This window comes from Lipophrys pholis (assembly GCF_963383615.2).
Source record: "Lipophrys pholis genome assembly, chromosome: 10".
Taxonomy (NCBI): Eukaryota; Metazoa; Chordata; class Actinopteri; order Blenniiformes; family Blenniidae; genus Lipophrys; species Lipophrys pholis.
Genome location: NC_137640.1, coordinates 3,104,383 through 3,120,362, shown reverse-complemented (window position 1 = coordinate 3,120,362; position 15,980 = coordinate 3,104,383). Strand labels below are relative to the sequence as shown.

General features: G+C 42.6%; 1 protein-coding gene across 3 annotated transcripts; it reads right to left on the bottom strand.

The window, feature by feature from the left end:
• Window positions 1-7,805: 7,805 nt before the first annotated feature.
• On the bottom strand, window positions 7,806-15,378 carry tbc1d7 (TBC1 domain family, member 7). 3 transcript variants are annotated; one of them, XM_080473550.1, is made up of 9 exons: window positions 15,087-15,366; window positions 14,252-14,414; window positions 13,942-14,075; window positions 13,407-13,487; window positions 12,535-12,725; window positions 10,972-11,109; window positions 10,341-10,486; window positions 9,504-9,633; window positions 8,543-9,046 (listed from the first exon to the last, which is right to left on the bottom strand). In XM_080473550.1, the coding sequence occupies exons 3-9, from the start codon at window positions 14,051-14,053 to the stop codon at window positions 8,960-8,962; spliced, it is 885 nt and encodes a 294-aa protein (XP_080329676.1). In that variant the 5' UTR covers window positions 14,054-14,075; window positions 14,252-14,414; window positions 15,087-15,366; the 3' UTR covers window positions 8,543-8,959. The 3 variants fall into 3 exon arrangements, 2 of the variants coding, with proteins under 2 accessions (XP_080329675.1, XP_080329676.1); XM_080473549.1 differs by lacking the exon at window positions 14,252-14,414 and having other exon boundaries at window positions 7,806-9,046; window positions 15,087-15,373; XR_013935725.1 differs by lacking the exon at window positions 14,252-14,414 and having other exon boundaries at window positions 10,341-10,610; window positions 15,087-15,378.
• Between the last annotated feature and the right edge of the window lie 602 nt (window positions 15,379-15,980).

Here is a 15,980-nt window from a genome sequence, read left to right as displayed (position 1 = left end):
AAAAATATCCTCGAACTCTCTCAGCTGATGGCACGGACTCGGGGTTTGCTGTCGTCATCGGTTAAATACTCACATTGCTCTATTGATGTAACGGCACCACATGTTACCAGGACGAAAGGTGGACTCGTTTGTCTTCTTGCCTTTTTTTTCTATCTTTTTTCGGAAAAAGGGGGAAGAGAAGAAGAGGGGTCGTTTCTCATTCTGCCGGAGGAACGGCGACATTAAACAGTTCACGCTGTTCAGCCAGCGGAGTCTTGAAGCCAAAACACAAACTTCACACTCCTCTTCTGGGCCGTCTGTTTTCAGGAGACTTCACTTTCAAACCAAAGCAGCTGTGTGTGTGTGTGTGTGTGTGTGTGTGTGTGTGTGTGTGTGTGTGTGTGTGTGTGTGTCTCTCTCACCGGCTGTTTACAGGGATTAAAAAAAAAAAAAAAACTTTGCCAAATCACACAGATTATCGTCTGTTGACACTTTTTTTTTTTCTGCCGCCTCAGTTTGTATTTCCATTGTTTACAGTTGTGTGTGTGTGTGTGTGTGTGTGTGTGTGTGTGTGTGTGTGTGTGTGTGTGTGTGTGTGTGTGTGTGTGTGTGTGTGTGTGTGTGTGTGTGTGGCATCGGTAAGGCCGCCGGCGTTTGGAGAGTAAAAGAAAATATTCTCAGAAATCTAAGAGGATGTACATATAGTGAGGAGTTTTTTGTAAAGCATGTGGGTATTAATTTATTGTGAGTCTTCTATGATGTATGCAGTTTCTTAAAGAAATAAAATTATGAAAGAACAACTTGGCTGTCTCGCTCTCTCTCTCTCTAATATATAAATGAAATATTTAGGTCCCAGTTTTACTTTTCAATGTACATCTCTATTACGTTGGCAAAACCATTCTCAAGGAAATTCGTCCCCCGGGTTTCTTTACATCTTCCTGTCACGGGGCATTGTGTCACAAGATCTGGTTTCTACACACTAACAAAAATTCATCAGGAGAAAAATAATAAAACCAAATGGTCACGTTGAGGATTGTAATCTTTTTGCCTTGCCTTTTAACGAGGCAGGAAAACAAGAATGATTTAATATATGATTTCGATTTGATCACTGGATATTGATTTGAGAGGGTTTTTTTCAATGAAAACTTAGTCTAAGTTGCATTTGCTGCATTTTAACTGATTCTATTTGATGTCAAAATACAGATGGTAAAAAAGTATGACGTTGCCATGGTGACCATTGTGATGTCATGATTTTAACATGACCATGTAGGTTCACTTTGAAGTTGCCAACAGTGACTGTTGTGATGTCATGATGTTGCCTCACATCTTCAAAGTATCACTTTGAAGATCTAAGCCTTAATCAATCAAAGGAACAGTTTGCAAGTGTGACTGCCTGAACAAACTTCATACCAGAGCTACAGATAAGCAAGATAACACAACAATCTCAAGTACAATACGAGGCAACATGAGTGTGAGTGTAAGTGTACCTGGACCAGTTATTTCAGAAATGGAGAGCACAGAGCAAACTTTTTCAAGGAGTACCATTGCCACAATTAAGCGATTGAAAGAGGCTCTTAACGTTTGCAACAACCTTTACCAAAATCAGGCTGCGAGATACTTAGCGCTCAGTCGTCACTGCACAAGTTTGGAACAAGACAATGAGAAACTCCTGAAAGAAAACCAGGATTTGGCCAGAGCTCTAAAGTCCAACCAAGGGCAGTTGGAAGCTGAGCTCCATGAGGACAAACAGCTGAGAGACCAGAACGAGGCAGATGAAAGTATATCTGCCCTGAACTCTAAGAACCAGTATGAATTCAGCAAGGTTGTTTCATTTGTCAGCAGTTTGTCAGAAGACAAAAATAAACTGCTGAAAGAAAAGGCAGATTTAAGCTGCCAGGTCAGAGCGCTGGAGTTCAAGCAAGACCAGCTGAACTCTGAGCTCCATGGGAAAAACCAACAGCTTAGAGACAAGGAGAACGTGGTTCAAGTCTTGGAAAACAGACTCCGGTCAGAAAGCAAAGAAAATGATAAAAATGAAGTTTTGAGCAGCCAGGTGAGAGCTCTAGAGTCCGAGAAGGACCAGTTGAGCTCTGAGCTCCAGGAGAAGGACCTAAAGCTGAGAGACCAGGAGATTGTGGTTCGGGGCTTGGAAAACAAATGTCAGTCACAAAGACAAGACAGTGAGAGGAGGCTCCATGAGCTGCAGCAGGCCTTGATGGATCAGCGAAACAAGCATGATGAACACATGCTTAGAAGTCTGAACACCGATCATGAACTGCAGTCAGAAGTGGAAGCCCTCACAAGTGCCTTAGGCCTTAAGGAGGATGAGTGTGGCAACCTCAAAAGGGAAGTTGAGGTAAAGAATGATGAGGTAGCCACCCTGAGGACCAACCTGGAGAGTTCCAAGGTTGATCTGGAGAGGTTGAGTTTCATTGAGCTGGAGGAGGCAGATGAAGAGGAATCTTCCCTGCAGTCAGAAGTGGAAGCCCTCAGAAGTGCCTTAGGCCTTAAGGAGGATGAATGTGGCAACCTCAAAAGGGAAGTTGAGGAAAAGAATGATGAGGTAGCCACCCTGAGGACCAACCTGGAGAGTTCCAAGGTTGATCTGGTGAGGTCGAGTTTCACTAAGCTGGAGGAGGCAGATGAGAAATCTGCCCTGCAGTTAGAGTACAAGCATAGATCCAGTCAGCTGCTTTCAGTACTCTGTACTTTCAGTAGCAATTGGGCAGATGACAAAGACAAACTGCAGAAAGAAAAGGAAGTTTTGAGCTGCCAGGTGAGAGCTCTAGAGTCCGAGAAGGACCAGTTGAACTCTGAGCTCCAGGAGAAGGACCAAAAGCTGAGAGACCAGGAGATTGTGGTTCGGGGCTTGGAAAACAAATGTCAGTCACAAAGACAAGACAGTGAGAGGAGGCTCCATGAGCTGCAGTCAGAAGTGGAAGCCCTCACAAGTGCCTTAGGCCTTAAGGAGGATGAGTGTGGCAACCTCAAAATGGAAGTTGAGGTAAAGAATGATGAGGTAGCCACCCTAAGGACCAACCTGGAGAGTTCCAAGGTTGATCTGGAGAGGTTGAGTTTCATTGAGCTGGAGGAGGCAGATGAAGAGGAATCTGCCCTGCAGTCAGAAGTGGAAGCCCTCAGAAGTGCCTTAGGCCTTAAGGAGGATGAATGTGGCAAACTCAAAAGGGAAGTTGAGGAAAAGAATGATGAGGTAGCCACCCTGAGGACCAACCTGGAGAGTTCCAAGGTTGATCTGGTGAGGTCGAGTTTCACTAAGCTGGAGGAGGCAGATGAGAAATCTGCCCTGCAGTTAGAGTACAAGCATAGATCCAGTCAGCTGCTTTCAGTACTCTGTACTTTCAGTAGCAATTGGGCAGATGACAAAGACAAACTGCAGAAAGAAAAGGAAGTTTTGAGCAGCCAGGTGAGAGCTCTAGAGTCCGAGAAGGACCAGTTGAACTCTGAACTCCAGGAGAAGGACCAAAAGCTGAGAGACCAGGAGATTGTGGTTCGGGGCTTGGAAAACAAATGTCAGTCACAAAGACAAGACAGTGAGAGGAGGCTCCATGAGCTGCAGCAGGCCTTGATGGATCAGCGAAACAAGCATGATGAACACATGCTTAGAAGTCTGAACACCGATCATGAACTGCAGTCAGAAGAGGAAGCCCTCACAAGTGCCTTAGGCCTTAAGGAGGATGAGTGTGGCAACCTCAAAATGGAAGTTGAGGTAAAGAATGATGAGGTAGCCACCCTAAGGACCAACCTGGAGAGTTCCAAGGTTGATCTGGAGAGGTTGAGTTTCATTGAGCTGGAGGAGGCAGATGAAGAGGAATCTGCCCTGCAGGCAGAAGTGGAAGCCCTCAGAAGTGCCTTACAGGAAAATATTGAGGTAGTTACTAATAAGTTCAACAAGACGAAGGGAGTTCTCTGGCTTTTTCAGGACTATGGAAATACGTCAGAATTGCTTTAGTTTTTCGTTACTTCAATTGTAACAACAGATTGGACTCATTCTTAGAAAAACACAACATACTTGCAGAGAATCAGTATAGATTTAGATCAAACAGATCAACAACACTGGCAATAACTGAAGCAATAGAACTAATCACCAATGCTATAGACCACAAGAAATATGCTGCAGGGGTGTTCATAGACCTGAAGAAAGTATTTGACACAATCAACCACGACATATTAATCAATAAGCTGGAAAGACATGGTGTCCGGGGAATAGTGCTGGATTGGGTCAAACGTTATTTAAGTGGGAGACAGCAGTTTGTAAAGGTGGGTGAGAATTCCTCATCATGTCTGGAGATTGTTTGTGGCGTCCCCCAGGGGTCAGTATTGGGTCCCAAACTTTTTATTTGATATATTAATGATATGTATAAGGTTTCTAAGCTACTGCATTTTGTACTGTTTGCTGATGACACTAATATTTTTCACTCAGGGGACAATATAGTACAGTTGCAGGAGGAAATAACTACAGAAAAGAACAAATTAAAAAAAATGGTTTGACAGCAACAAATTATCATGAAATTTAGGAAAGACAAAAATAATGCTATTTGGCAATTGTAAAATGAATGCACAGGCAAAAATAAAAGTGGACGGGGTAGAAATTGAGAGAGTTCATGAAATTAAATTTCTGGGGGTAATTATAGATGACAAAATGAGCTGGAAACCACAGATCAAACATATACAGAGCAAAGTCTCAAGAAACATCGCAGTACTGACTAAAGCAAAGAAGGTCTTGGATGGAAGATCGCTCCATACTCTATACAGTTCACTAGTCTCTCCTTATTTGCAGTACTGTGCTGAAGTTTGGGGCAACAACTACAAAACCACATTATCTTCAATAAATATCCTTCAGAAAAGAGCAATAGGATCCTTCACACAGCCGCTTATCAGGAACACACAAACACGTTATTTCTGAAGTCACAATTACTCAAGCTTACGGACATTGTGCAGTACCAAACAGCACAAACAATGTTCAAAGCAAAAAATAATCTATTACCAGGGAATATTCAACAATTGTTCAAAAATGATGAAGAGTCTTACAATCTAAGGAGAAAATGTAACTTTAAAGAACCAAGATTTTGTACGACCAGAAAAGGGTTTTGTCTGTCAGTATGCGGGGTGAGACTACTGAACGGGTTTAGTGTGGAACTGGACATTAGTCCAAATATGAGACCGTTTAGAATGCTGTATAAAAATATGGTTTTCAAAAGGTACGAGGATGAAGAAGGTGTGGCCAATCACGAGGCTATTTTAGGGGCAAATGTCTCGTCGTTTATTTTGGTTATTTCTACTGTTCGTTTCCTTCCTTGCACTGAGTACTTGTGTGTGGGTACAGGTGTTTATGTCTGTCTGTAGGTATGTATGAATGGACATGTATGTATATATATTCTATGTACTGCACAGAACACGTGCGCACAGGTATGTATGTATCTATGTAAGAGATGGAAGGAAGTTATTTATGTTATTTACTTTAGGACAAGGATTGAGAGTAAATAACTTTTACTTCTTCTCACTCCTTTTTGAATACTCATCTGACGATGTTTTTCTTGATGTATTTTTATGTTATTATTGCTGTTATTCATTTATTTATATATTTGAGAGGAAAACTTTGTTGTTAATTTTCTTTTTTTTTTTCCTTATTTTTTTGTATTTGTTTTCGTACCTTGATATTTGAAATAAACATTTGAAACAAACAAGAATTGGAGTTGGCAGCTTGGTGTCGCAGTGCTTAGGGCTCTCGCCTCACAGCAAGAATGTCGTGGGTTCAAAAACAGCCTTTCTGTGTGGAGTTTGCATGTTCTCCCCGTGTCGGCATGGGTTTCCTCCAGGTACTCCGCTCCCCCCCCCCCCCCCCCCCCCCAGCTCCCCGAGCAAGACCCTCGGCCCCCCCAGCTCCTCGGGACACACTTGTAAAAGAGATTAATAATCTCAACTTGGTTCTCCTGACTAAATAAAGACTAAATACAAAAAAAAAAAAGAAGCTTTACTTGTATCCAGCTGCGGACCTGGCTGGTTTCCCGCCCTGCTAATGCTAATGTGTGCTTTGTGGACTAGCCAACATGCTAACGTGCCGTGTCTGCGCGGGTTCCTCCAGGTTTTCCCCGCGGTCCCCATTTTTGAGTGGTAAAAACCTAAATAAACATGTATATCATTTTTATTTCATTCTAAAGTTTCCGTTGTTAAAATGTAGTTTTGATAGGAAGATAAGATCAGACTTTATTAATCCCACAAAAGAGGAAACAGTTATTGTAGCGGCTCCACAATGGAGTGACATTAAAATAATACTAAACAATAATAAATATTTAAATATTATGAAGAAAAAAAAAGAAGATGGAATTTTTACAGTCAATCAGGCCAGGATTTAAAAATAGCAGATCATTAATTAATTCAGCTATTGAGGAATTGTTTTAAAAAAAAGTTAAAGTTGATTGCTCATGTTCCTTCTCCGGGGGTCTTGACAACTTTTCCTCTGTTTTTTTTTTGCATTTCTTTGACAGGTCTTACTGTGCCTTTAACTTGAATCTTTTTTGATTTGGCAGATTTTCTCAGTATTATCTCCCTTATCACCTTATCGCCATGTCTAGTGTTCATTACTCTTTATTATTCATACTATAGAATAATCTCTTTGGTGTTTTTCACCATCTTCACTCTTTGGGGGTCTCAGTATACCTTTACTTTACTTTAGGGCGGCTGACTCCAGCTTATTGCTCTTAATGACTTCAGATGGATCCTATCTTGGATTATACAGCTCGTAAAAACCAAAACAAAACAAAATATGTTCTCCAGTAGAAATTAAGTGAGGCTCAGGCACCAGTGACCTTAATCACTCGCCTTCGGCGCGCCGGTTAATATAAGACGGGGAGATTTTAAAATAAACCTCTGATATGTGTGTTTGTTTTGATCTGATCGATTTGGAAAACTGCAGTTTGGAAACGAGTGGCGATGGTCTTATTTTCATGTGTCGGTTTATTCTCTGTGCAGAAGTGAGACCGTTTACGGGAAGTGTAAGTTTTAAAGATTTTGTTCCTGGAGGAGTATCTTTAAGTCTCAAAAGTACATTGGCACAAGTACCAATTACAGATTGGTGCATGATAAAACTTGAGACGCGGTTGTTAAAACAATATAAACTAGAGCTACACTCGGTAGAGCGCAGACCTTCGCCAACGCCACGTTTGTTTGCGGAATCGAATTAGCATCGTTAGCATGTTAGCCATTAGCTCATATCGATGTTAACTAGCCTGTCAGGTAGCTACATCACCGTGTGAAACTCTGAGCAGGGAGCGTCTCCATGGCAACAGACGCCGATCTCCTCCATCATGTGCCTCAATCATCCGCTTTGTATGGGACATTAGTTTAGCAGTTGTTTTACTGAATAATTAAATCACGTATCTGTTTGCAAATAAACCTTCTGAATTACAAGTACAATGAAATTAAGCTGTAACTCACAAATTAATCACAACAAAAAAGGTAAACTAACGATTATAGATTAATTTGAGTATATTTGTGTGCATGTACGCATACTAGGATGCATGTCTATGCATTTATCGAATGCACTTTGTATATTTGTAATTTAGATTGGTTTCATGGCGAACACTGAGTGATAACAAACCGGATCAATAAAGACATTTTGACAGACGTGGCAACAGATTTACAATTTTAAACTGAAACGTGTTGAAAATGGGAGTAATGTTGGACGTTCTGACCACTTCTAATAGTAAAAAGCTTGTGATGAAAAGATATTGATCAGTGTAAAAGCTTCTTAAGTGTCCTGGAAAGAGATTTATAGCGGTGAAGCTTGGAGGATATGTGAGAATTTCAACAATTTAGCATGAGATTTTTATTTATTTTTTTTTTACAAAGAAGGAGGGTGTGAGAGGGTATAAAGGGGCATTTTCCCCCAAATCTGTTCAGGCTTTTACCACCCAGGTTAACATAACATGTTCCTGCCTTCTCATAACAACACTGCTTCGGCCCCCCAGGCGACACAACAGGCTACTGTGTCTCCGGAGGTCCCACTCAGAGTGGCTCTGTGCAGAAAGGCTCCCTGGGAAAAAGTCCCAAAGTAGAATTCAAAAAAAAAAAAAAAAAAAAAACCCCAACAAAACAAAACACGAGGCCAAGAGAATCTGGCTTCCTCCAACGCCGACTGTCTTCCAAATTGTGTAATGCGAGTTGAGATTTCCTAACGTGGAGGCCGTCGACGCACGCTGCAGTGTGTGTTCTCGTCTGTGATGAGAAGCGACGGCTCGGAGTGTGTCCATGACTGTTTGTGTTTATAAACAGGTGGACTTGGTTACAGACGGGGGTTATTTCGCCTGTCGGAGGAGTCCGGGCCAATCGCAATCAAGAGGAGAGGCCGAAAATATCCTCGAACTCTCTCAGCTGATGGCACGGACTCGGGGTTTGCTGTCGTCATCGGTTAAATACTCACATTGCTCTATTGATGTAACGGCACCACATGTTACCAGCGTGAGCTACATACCACCAGAGGTGGACAGAGTACTGAAAACGTCTACCTGAAATACTGTTACGGCACTTAAATTATACTCAAGTACAAGTGAAAGTACTGAGTCTTTAATCAAATCACATTTTTGTGGGAGTTGATGTAATGTATATGGAATAGATACAAATTAAAAAAGATTGAAAAACAATTAACAGACGAATCAGAGAGTAAAAAGGACACGTCATGGAATAAAAACTCTGCATGACACACTGAGTCACACACTGTGTGAAAGGAATTGAGGGTCTAAGCTTGAGTGGGCCTTCTAATGCTGCACATGGGTTTTCTGATCCCACGGATCCGCCTGTAAGGATTTAAGCACACTTAGTCATAAATATTAACTGGACTTTCTGTGTGGCTCACAAAACTATGATTTAATAACATTTAACAACTGCTGTTAAATCAATGACATTTGAGGATTCTGGGAAGTCTCTCTCTCGCTCTCCTCCAGGACGAGTCGGTGTTGGGTGGCTACACGGCGTGCATCGGCGTGCCGCAGTACTTGTGCCAAAGGTCGATGGCTTTTGTCACGATGGCGTCTGTGTTCTCCTGCGGGATCTGGAAGGAAACACGCTGACGGTTAACGTGAAAATCAAAGCTAAAAACACAACTTTTCACAAAAGGTTTTCCATAATGTAGTTCCACCTCGCCGTGGGCGGAGTCACCACACCTTTTTCCCGTCCTGTCAAAAAGTTATCTAGAATCTGTATCTTGTGGTGCGGAGCCACAACTCCATGTTTAGTATCGGCTCAGGACAAAATGTGGATTGGTGCTTTACTGTCCGGTGTTTCGGTAGAAGCAGCTGATGTTGAAATAAGACAAACGGTATGATATTTTGAACTTTAATGGAAATGCGGTTAAGCGGTTTCCGCCAGGTTCTTAACATCTGCTGTGAGACCGGACAATCGAGGAAGACGGTCACCACTTAACAAGGACACCGGTCAATCCACAACACCGGTGGTATCCATGGCTTGGAGACAGTGTTCGGTGCTATTCCGTCGTGCCGTTCACTCACGTTACACAGGAACTTGACGACGCCGTCGGACCGGCTGATGCCCATCAGCATGATCTTGTAGCTGAGCAGGATCTCCAAGGCCACGAAGACCAGGATCTTACAGGAGCCGCTGATCACTTTGTCCCACACCCTGGGCAGAGTCAAGAGAACCGCAGTGAGAGTCATCTGACGACTTGGAGGAAACCCCCGTCACAGAGAAAGAAAGAAAGATTTCTCTAAACCAACAGATGTGAGGTCATTTGATGCAATTTAAAGGAGTCATATTATACAACTTTAACACTTTCACCTTAGTTAAAAAAAAAAAAAAAAACATTCAAAGTTTCTAGCTCCTCCTTGATTTTCCTCCATTTGAATATTGGATCATAGGAGCTGCATTCAGAATCTGCTGTGTCTGTGTGAGCTGGATTGGCTCCGCCCACACATGCCCATCTTGGGGAGAGGAGGAAGTACGTCCTCTGGTGGTGCCATGTGCCAGAGCAGAGCTGCCTAATTATGGGAGGAGTCAAAGGGAGGGCCTACCTTGATTGGGATTGGCTAAACCCCTGATGACACTATATAGGGTTTGATTTCTGATTGGCTGGTTGGAGCAACACACTTTTTAAACCAGCCAGGGAGAGAGAGGACAGACTGTCTTCACTTCTGGAGCATCATTCCAGATATGGGGACGATTAGTACTGCTGGAGAACCTGTAGAAAGTGAATTTGTTTTGCATAATATGAGCCCTTTAAGAGGAGCAGCAGATATAAAGCAACACGCAGAGACAGAACTGAACAGCAGGGGGCAGCAGTGCTTTTATGTCACTTCAGAGTGAAGCTCCCGGCGAAGGGGAAGACTGACCGCTGCAGGCTGGACTCGGGCAGGCAGCCGGCAAAGCAGCGTCTGAACCAGAGGCCGTAGGGCAGCTGAGGCAGCGCGGCGCAGCTCCTCAGGTGGCTCAGCAGCCGAGGCTCCTCCTGACTCAGGTAGTGCTCCAGGCTCTTCGGCTGCAGCGGCACGGCGGCGCCCCCGGCAGGAGACGGGGAGAACAACGGCAGCGTCACTCGCAGGGACAAGCCTTAGTACTTCTGCGGTATGTTTCTTTATGAAGTCCACATAAACCCCAAAAACCTTGAGGAAAAACCCGTGAATCTCTCGTCCTTCACTTCTACCTACTTATTTACACATTCGCTCGTCTGTTAACTTAAATACTTAATGATTCACCTGCTTAAATAATCAGTCAAAAACGATTTAATAATGCCAGTTGTGTATAACAGTATTTTACTGTCCAACAAAAAACAAACATGTAAACAAACACACGCGGTTTCGTTCATATGGAATTTTTTTTCCTGTTTTCACAGTTTGTTTTTTTGAAATGTTGTGATGTTTTCATGTAAATTAAAGGTCTTCAACAGAAGCTGCAACATGAAAAGGTGACGTAGTTTTCACTCGCTGTAAAAGTAAAACAACCACATTTCAATGCAGCACTTACGAGGTGAGGCACGGAGTCTCCGAACTTTGTGTGGAACTGATTGACGAAACACTTGACGAGCCAGTAGCAGTCCCCGGGATCGTCGACGATCTCCTCCATGGCTCGAGCGATGAAGAGGAAGTCCTCGTCCTCTTCATCCTTAAACAGGTAACGATAGTCTCACGTAAAATTACAATGAAGTAAATTAAATAGTCGGGTTTACACAAGTTTACCCAGTGGAGCTAATCTGGACCACTGCAGCAAAACTGAACGCAACGTGACTCAACACCGCCCCCAAGAGTACAACAGAGGCATGACGGAAGGTTTCACAGAGCGCCTCTTTAAAGCCCCGTTTACACGTTTCAAAGGTTTTCAACATATTCAAATGAAAATTGAAAACTTCTAATGCATTTTGGGGGTTTGTTTACACAACGGCGCTCAGACACTGAGGGGATGTCCACAAGAGAACGCCGTTTCACGAAAACGCACCGTTTTTGGCTGATCATTCACACGGGGCGGCGTTTTAGGGAGCCAAAAACTTTATTTTTTTATTTTATTTTTTTTTAAACACACAGGTCCTGGAGTGGTGAAATTCTAAAACCTAGGCTCTGCTTTGAGGTGTGGAAGACAAAGATTATCATCTGTGGAAAACGATGACGTCACAGCGCCCCTAAAGGTCTGGTATATGTACTACATGCCCTTAGACATGGTGTTTTTCTGGGGAGAAAAAAGAAGAAGATTGTTTTGTCTCCTGTGGGTAGAGGCTGAAAATGCTACTTTTTGAAAATAGCTCCCAAGGTGGAACTTTTCAAAAATGGTCCGTCTCAGTTGTTCCGTTCTAACGGGGAAAAACTCAACTTTTTGAAAATGTTCTGCCTTCGTCTGTGTAAACACAAAACTTTTTGAAAACACTTGGGTTCTGTCTCCATGGAAACAGGGAATAATGCAAGTTTTTGAAAAGAGCTACAACTTCGTAAACGCAACTTTTTGAAAACATTCTGCCTTCGTCTTTGTGTAAACAGAAACCTTTTGAAAATACTCGGATTCCATCTCCATGGAAACGGGGGGAAATTAACTTTCCCTAAATGATCCGACTTCATCTCCGTGTAAATCCAACTTTTTTGAAACGCTTGGGGTGCATTTCCGTGGAAACGGGGGGAAAAACTCAACTTTTTGAAAAATGCTCCGACTTCCATCTCCATATAAACACAAACTTTTTGAAACGCTTGGGTTCCCTCTCCCTGGAATCGTTTTCAAAATGTTGCCGTGTAAACACAAACCTTTTCTGAAATGAAAACTCAAACGTGCAAATGGGGCCTGAAAGAAGAAAAACTATCAACATCAAAAAGTGCCGACCAACAAACAAAACAAACAATAACTGCTGTGGAAGAATCAGCGATGCAGCACATTCGTTTGATCCCTTTCCTCATCTGATGTTGTCAAACATGACAGACTCAGGTTCAATTCATTCACTTATTAAGGGTTTTTGAAGTTTTAAGATGTTTGAATTTTAATCCCTGTCAGGATCTGGAACTCCCGTGCGTCGGTCGTGAGGCTGTGAAGCGAGGACCTGAGCGGTCGTACCGGCGGCGAGGTCTCGGAGCAGCGCGGCAGGACCTGGCTCTCCAGCTGGAACATGCGCAGGTAGATGTGGGTGGACGGAGTGGAGGAGTTGATGTACCTCATCACCTCCAGGGCCTCCAGGATGTCCTGGTACTGCTCCCTCCTGTAGCCTCCCACCAGAGAGTGAGAGTCGCTGTGGGGCGGGAGGATGCCTGCAGGGGGCGGCAAAGAGAGGCAACCGAGGATCAAATTAATGCTTTGGTTTGGCGTCGAGGCGCCAGACGCAGTTTAGACAACGACATGTTAAAAAAACGCATCTTTTTTATGTTTGTGTTTCAGAAAAGTTTCAGGTTTACATTGAAACGTTCTGTAGACGGCGCCCGATTCCACATCAGAACCAGAAACGCGTTTTTGGAATGAAACTGCACAAACAAATCGCTGAAAACAATATCTAGAATGGGCACTCGGTAGAACGCAATACCTTCGCCAATGGATTCATCACCATGGTAACGAGTGCATTACAAAGTGCACGCAGACAAAAACACATAAGCTTCACTCCGACCTTTTCATGGCAACGGTAAAAATGGGGAAAACACGAACATTTGTACGGACAGACAACGAAGTTGGATTGTTATTACGATGACTGTCAAAATAAAAGTACCAAGTCCCAGGACAATATGGACTGGGAGTCATGATACGACAGAAGAAACTTTGTTGTTATTGTCCATCTACTGAGCATGTGCAGAAGTTACTCCAGCTGTAGTGCGCATGACCAGAGGCAGCGTTTCCGTCGTCAACACAGTTTCCATAAAGACGGCGCTCAAGCGTTTTGAAAAAGTTTCCATGGAGACGGGAGTTGGAGCATTTTCGAAAAGTTGGCGTTTCGCTCTTACCCAGAAGCACTTTCCACACGTGGATGCGATACATGGAGGGGAGGGGAAACCTCTGACTGAACGTGCTCAGCTTTTCTAAATCTGCAGGGAAACAAAACGAGCATTTAGCAAACAGTTCCACTTCAATAGAAGATGTTTAATGTATGACGGTCTCTTTTAGCCCTTTTTATGTCGCCGTGGCCTGATTTTTATATCGTTATATTACTTTTTAAACACTGATTCACCTTTTCCCCCCCACATTGTTTAAATCCTTTTTACATTATTTTCCAGGTTTACATCATTCAGCCCTTTTTGCTCTGTTTTGGTCCTTTTTCTAACCCTGTTAATATTGATTTACCCTTTTGTCGCCATGTTTTAACCCTTTGAACACTGCTCTTGTTTGTGTGCATGTCTCCCATGGTCTATTCTCTCTCTTCTCTTTCTCTGTAACTTCCTGCAGGATCTCCGACACTGAAACTGAAAGTTCCACCTTGTTCACAGTTCAAGTAAACGCAACACTCAGACTCCTGATCTGAAGGATTTCACTCAAACCTACCCAGAGGATTGTCCTTGAGCAGTATTTCCAGCGACTTCTTCTCCTCCACCCCCCTGAAGCCCACCTTCTCATAGTACGCCGAACGGAAATTTCTCTGTGGGTCGTCAGCCATGTTGGGAGCTGGACAGGAAAACCTGCACATTCCCAAAAGAAAAGAAAATGTTAATGTTTAGAGGAGCATGCTGGGCGTGTTGTCTCCTTCGTCTTCTCCGCGTCCAGGGAGAGAGATTGTTGACACTGCATTGCCTGGCCAGGCTGCTCATCGCACTTCCTGTATTTTGTAATCCTCTCCGTTGCTGATGAGACCCACCACTGGTGTGTCGTCTGCGAACTTGATGAACAAGTTGGAACTGTGCATTGGTGTTTTCAGTCTTAGGTCATCAGGGTGAAGAGTAGGGAGCTCGGTACGCATCCTCGAGGGGCCCCGCGTTCAGAACGATGGTGCTGGATGTCTTGCTGCCAATTCGTACTTCCTGTGACCAGTTGAGCTCAAGTTGGTCTAGATTGTGAATGAGCTGCTGGGGAATGATGGCTTTAAATGCTGAACTATGGTCTATAAATAGCATTCTAACATACAAGTCCATATTTTCCAGACCAGTGAGGACTGAGTGGAGGGCAATGTTATAAAAGATGCTGACTTTTCTCTGTCTCAGTATAAGACTGGGGGAAGTGAATTTTCTAATCAATACAAGGAGAAACAGAGTTTCTGTCATGAGATGTTAAAACTGTATTAGTTAGATTATTTATCTGGGTTTTTATCTGCTTGTTGTATTTACATATTTGACCTTTTAGAGGAAATTACAGTTCCCTTTATTGTGATAGTGCTTTGTCTTATAAGCCTTGTTTACGCCTGTTGTGTTTGTTGTTGTTGCAGATTTCTCTCACACACAGAGACAGAGAGAGAAATTGAAACACTATTTCTGCGTTGGACTATGAGGAAGAAACACAGGTAAACCTCATTAATTAACTATATTTTGTAAGTTTTTCTATGTTTACAACATGAGTGGAGATGGGAGATGTAAGAAAAACAACACTAAGTTTGCGGCTGCTTGCGAAGGTTAACTTTGACAAGCTGATAATGACACTTTGCAGACCCTAACCAGCAGAAGATTAAAGAAAGAATGAGTTCTTAAGTCAGCTCCTACCTCTGTCGGGTTCAGGTTTTCAGCTGTGAGGTTTGTACCTGCATAGCGCCACACCAGACGCTAACCTTAGCTTAGCCGTTGGCTTCGCTTAAAAAAAAAAAAGAATAACCTTTAAACCTCTTCAACCTGCGTTTCTATTAACTATTAAAACCAGACTATCACTTAGCTGTTAGTCTCAGAAGTATCGACACACGCCTGGTTATTTAAACGCGGTTATTTATCACTCCAAACGCTACATGTCACATCATAGCTAGCTGTAGATAAAACACTTCCGGCTGGCGCTTGTCAAAGTAAAACCCACAGCGTAACACGTGAACTGCGAACGTCTTAATTTGAAGTGAATGTTCCGCATCACGTGACTTGTTTTACTGTCGCGCAGAATTTTCACTTACTTTCTCATCTTGGAAAAAAAAAACATCCTTAGGTTTTGAAGTTATTGAAAAGGTTGAATAGAATATATTCTGACTTTGGGACAAAAATGATTAAAGTGATAACACACTCCTCTTTTTTCTCTTTTTTTCTTTCTTTTTCTCCACTTCACTAAATTTCAGAGTACTGTTCCAAGTTAATATTATACATGTACGCAGCAAGCTTTGTCTTTATTAACAGAGCCACATGTCATTTGTTTCCTTTTCTTTGTTTACACTTTAAGATGTTGATCACAGTGATTATATAAGCAGTCAGATTGGAGAGGTGGATTTGTTTTTGGAGATGTGCATATCGTGGTGGACAAACCTGTTATTTATTGAATCACTATTGTTTGTCTATATTTCTATTATATAGTCATTTGTAATTATTATGATTAATTTTATTGTTATTTCCAGCTCAGATATTTATGTACAGGATAGGTAATACCTGGATGATGGCATACATAAGGTTTGTAATAATTATTTT

Bases quoted from the DNA above. Each gene is read 5' to 3' on its own strand.
- tbc1d7 (XM_080473549.1), bottom strand. From the start codon at position 14,053: ATGGCTGACGACCCACAGAGAAATTTCCGTTCGGCGTACTATGAGAAG. The intron at 12,726-13,406 runs GTAAGAGCGAAA...CGCCCCCTGCAG, and splicing joins CGTGTGGAAAGTGCTTCTGG to GCATCCTCCCGCCCCACAGC. The intron at 9,047-9,503 runs GTGAGTGAACGG...GTTTCCTTCCAG, and splicing joins TCGTCAAGTTCCTGTGTAAC to ATCCCGCAGGAGAACACAGA.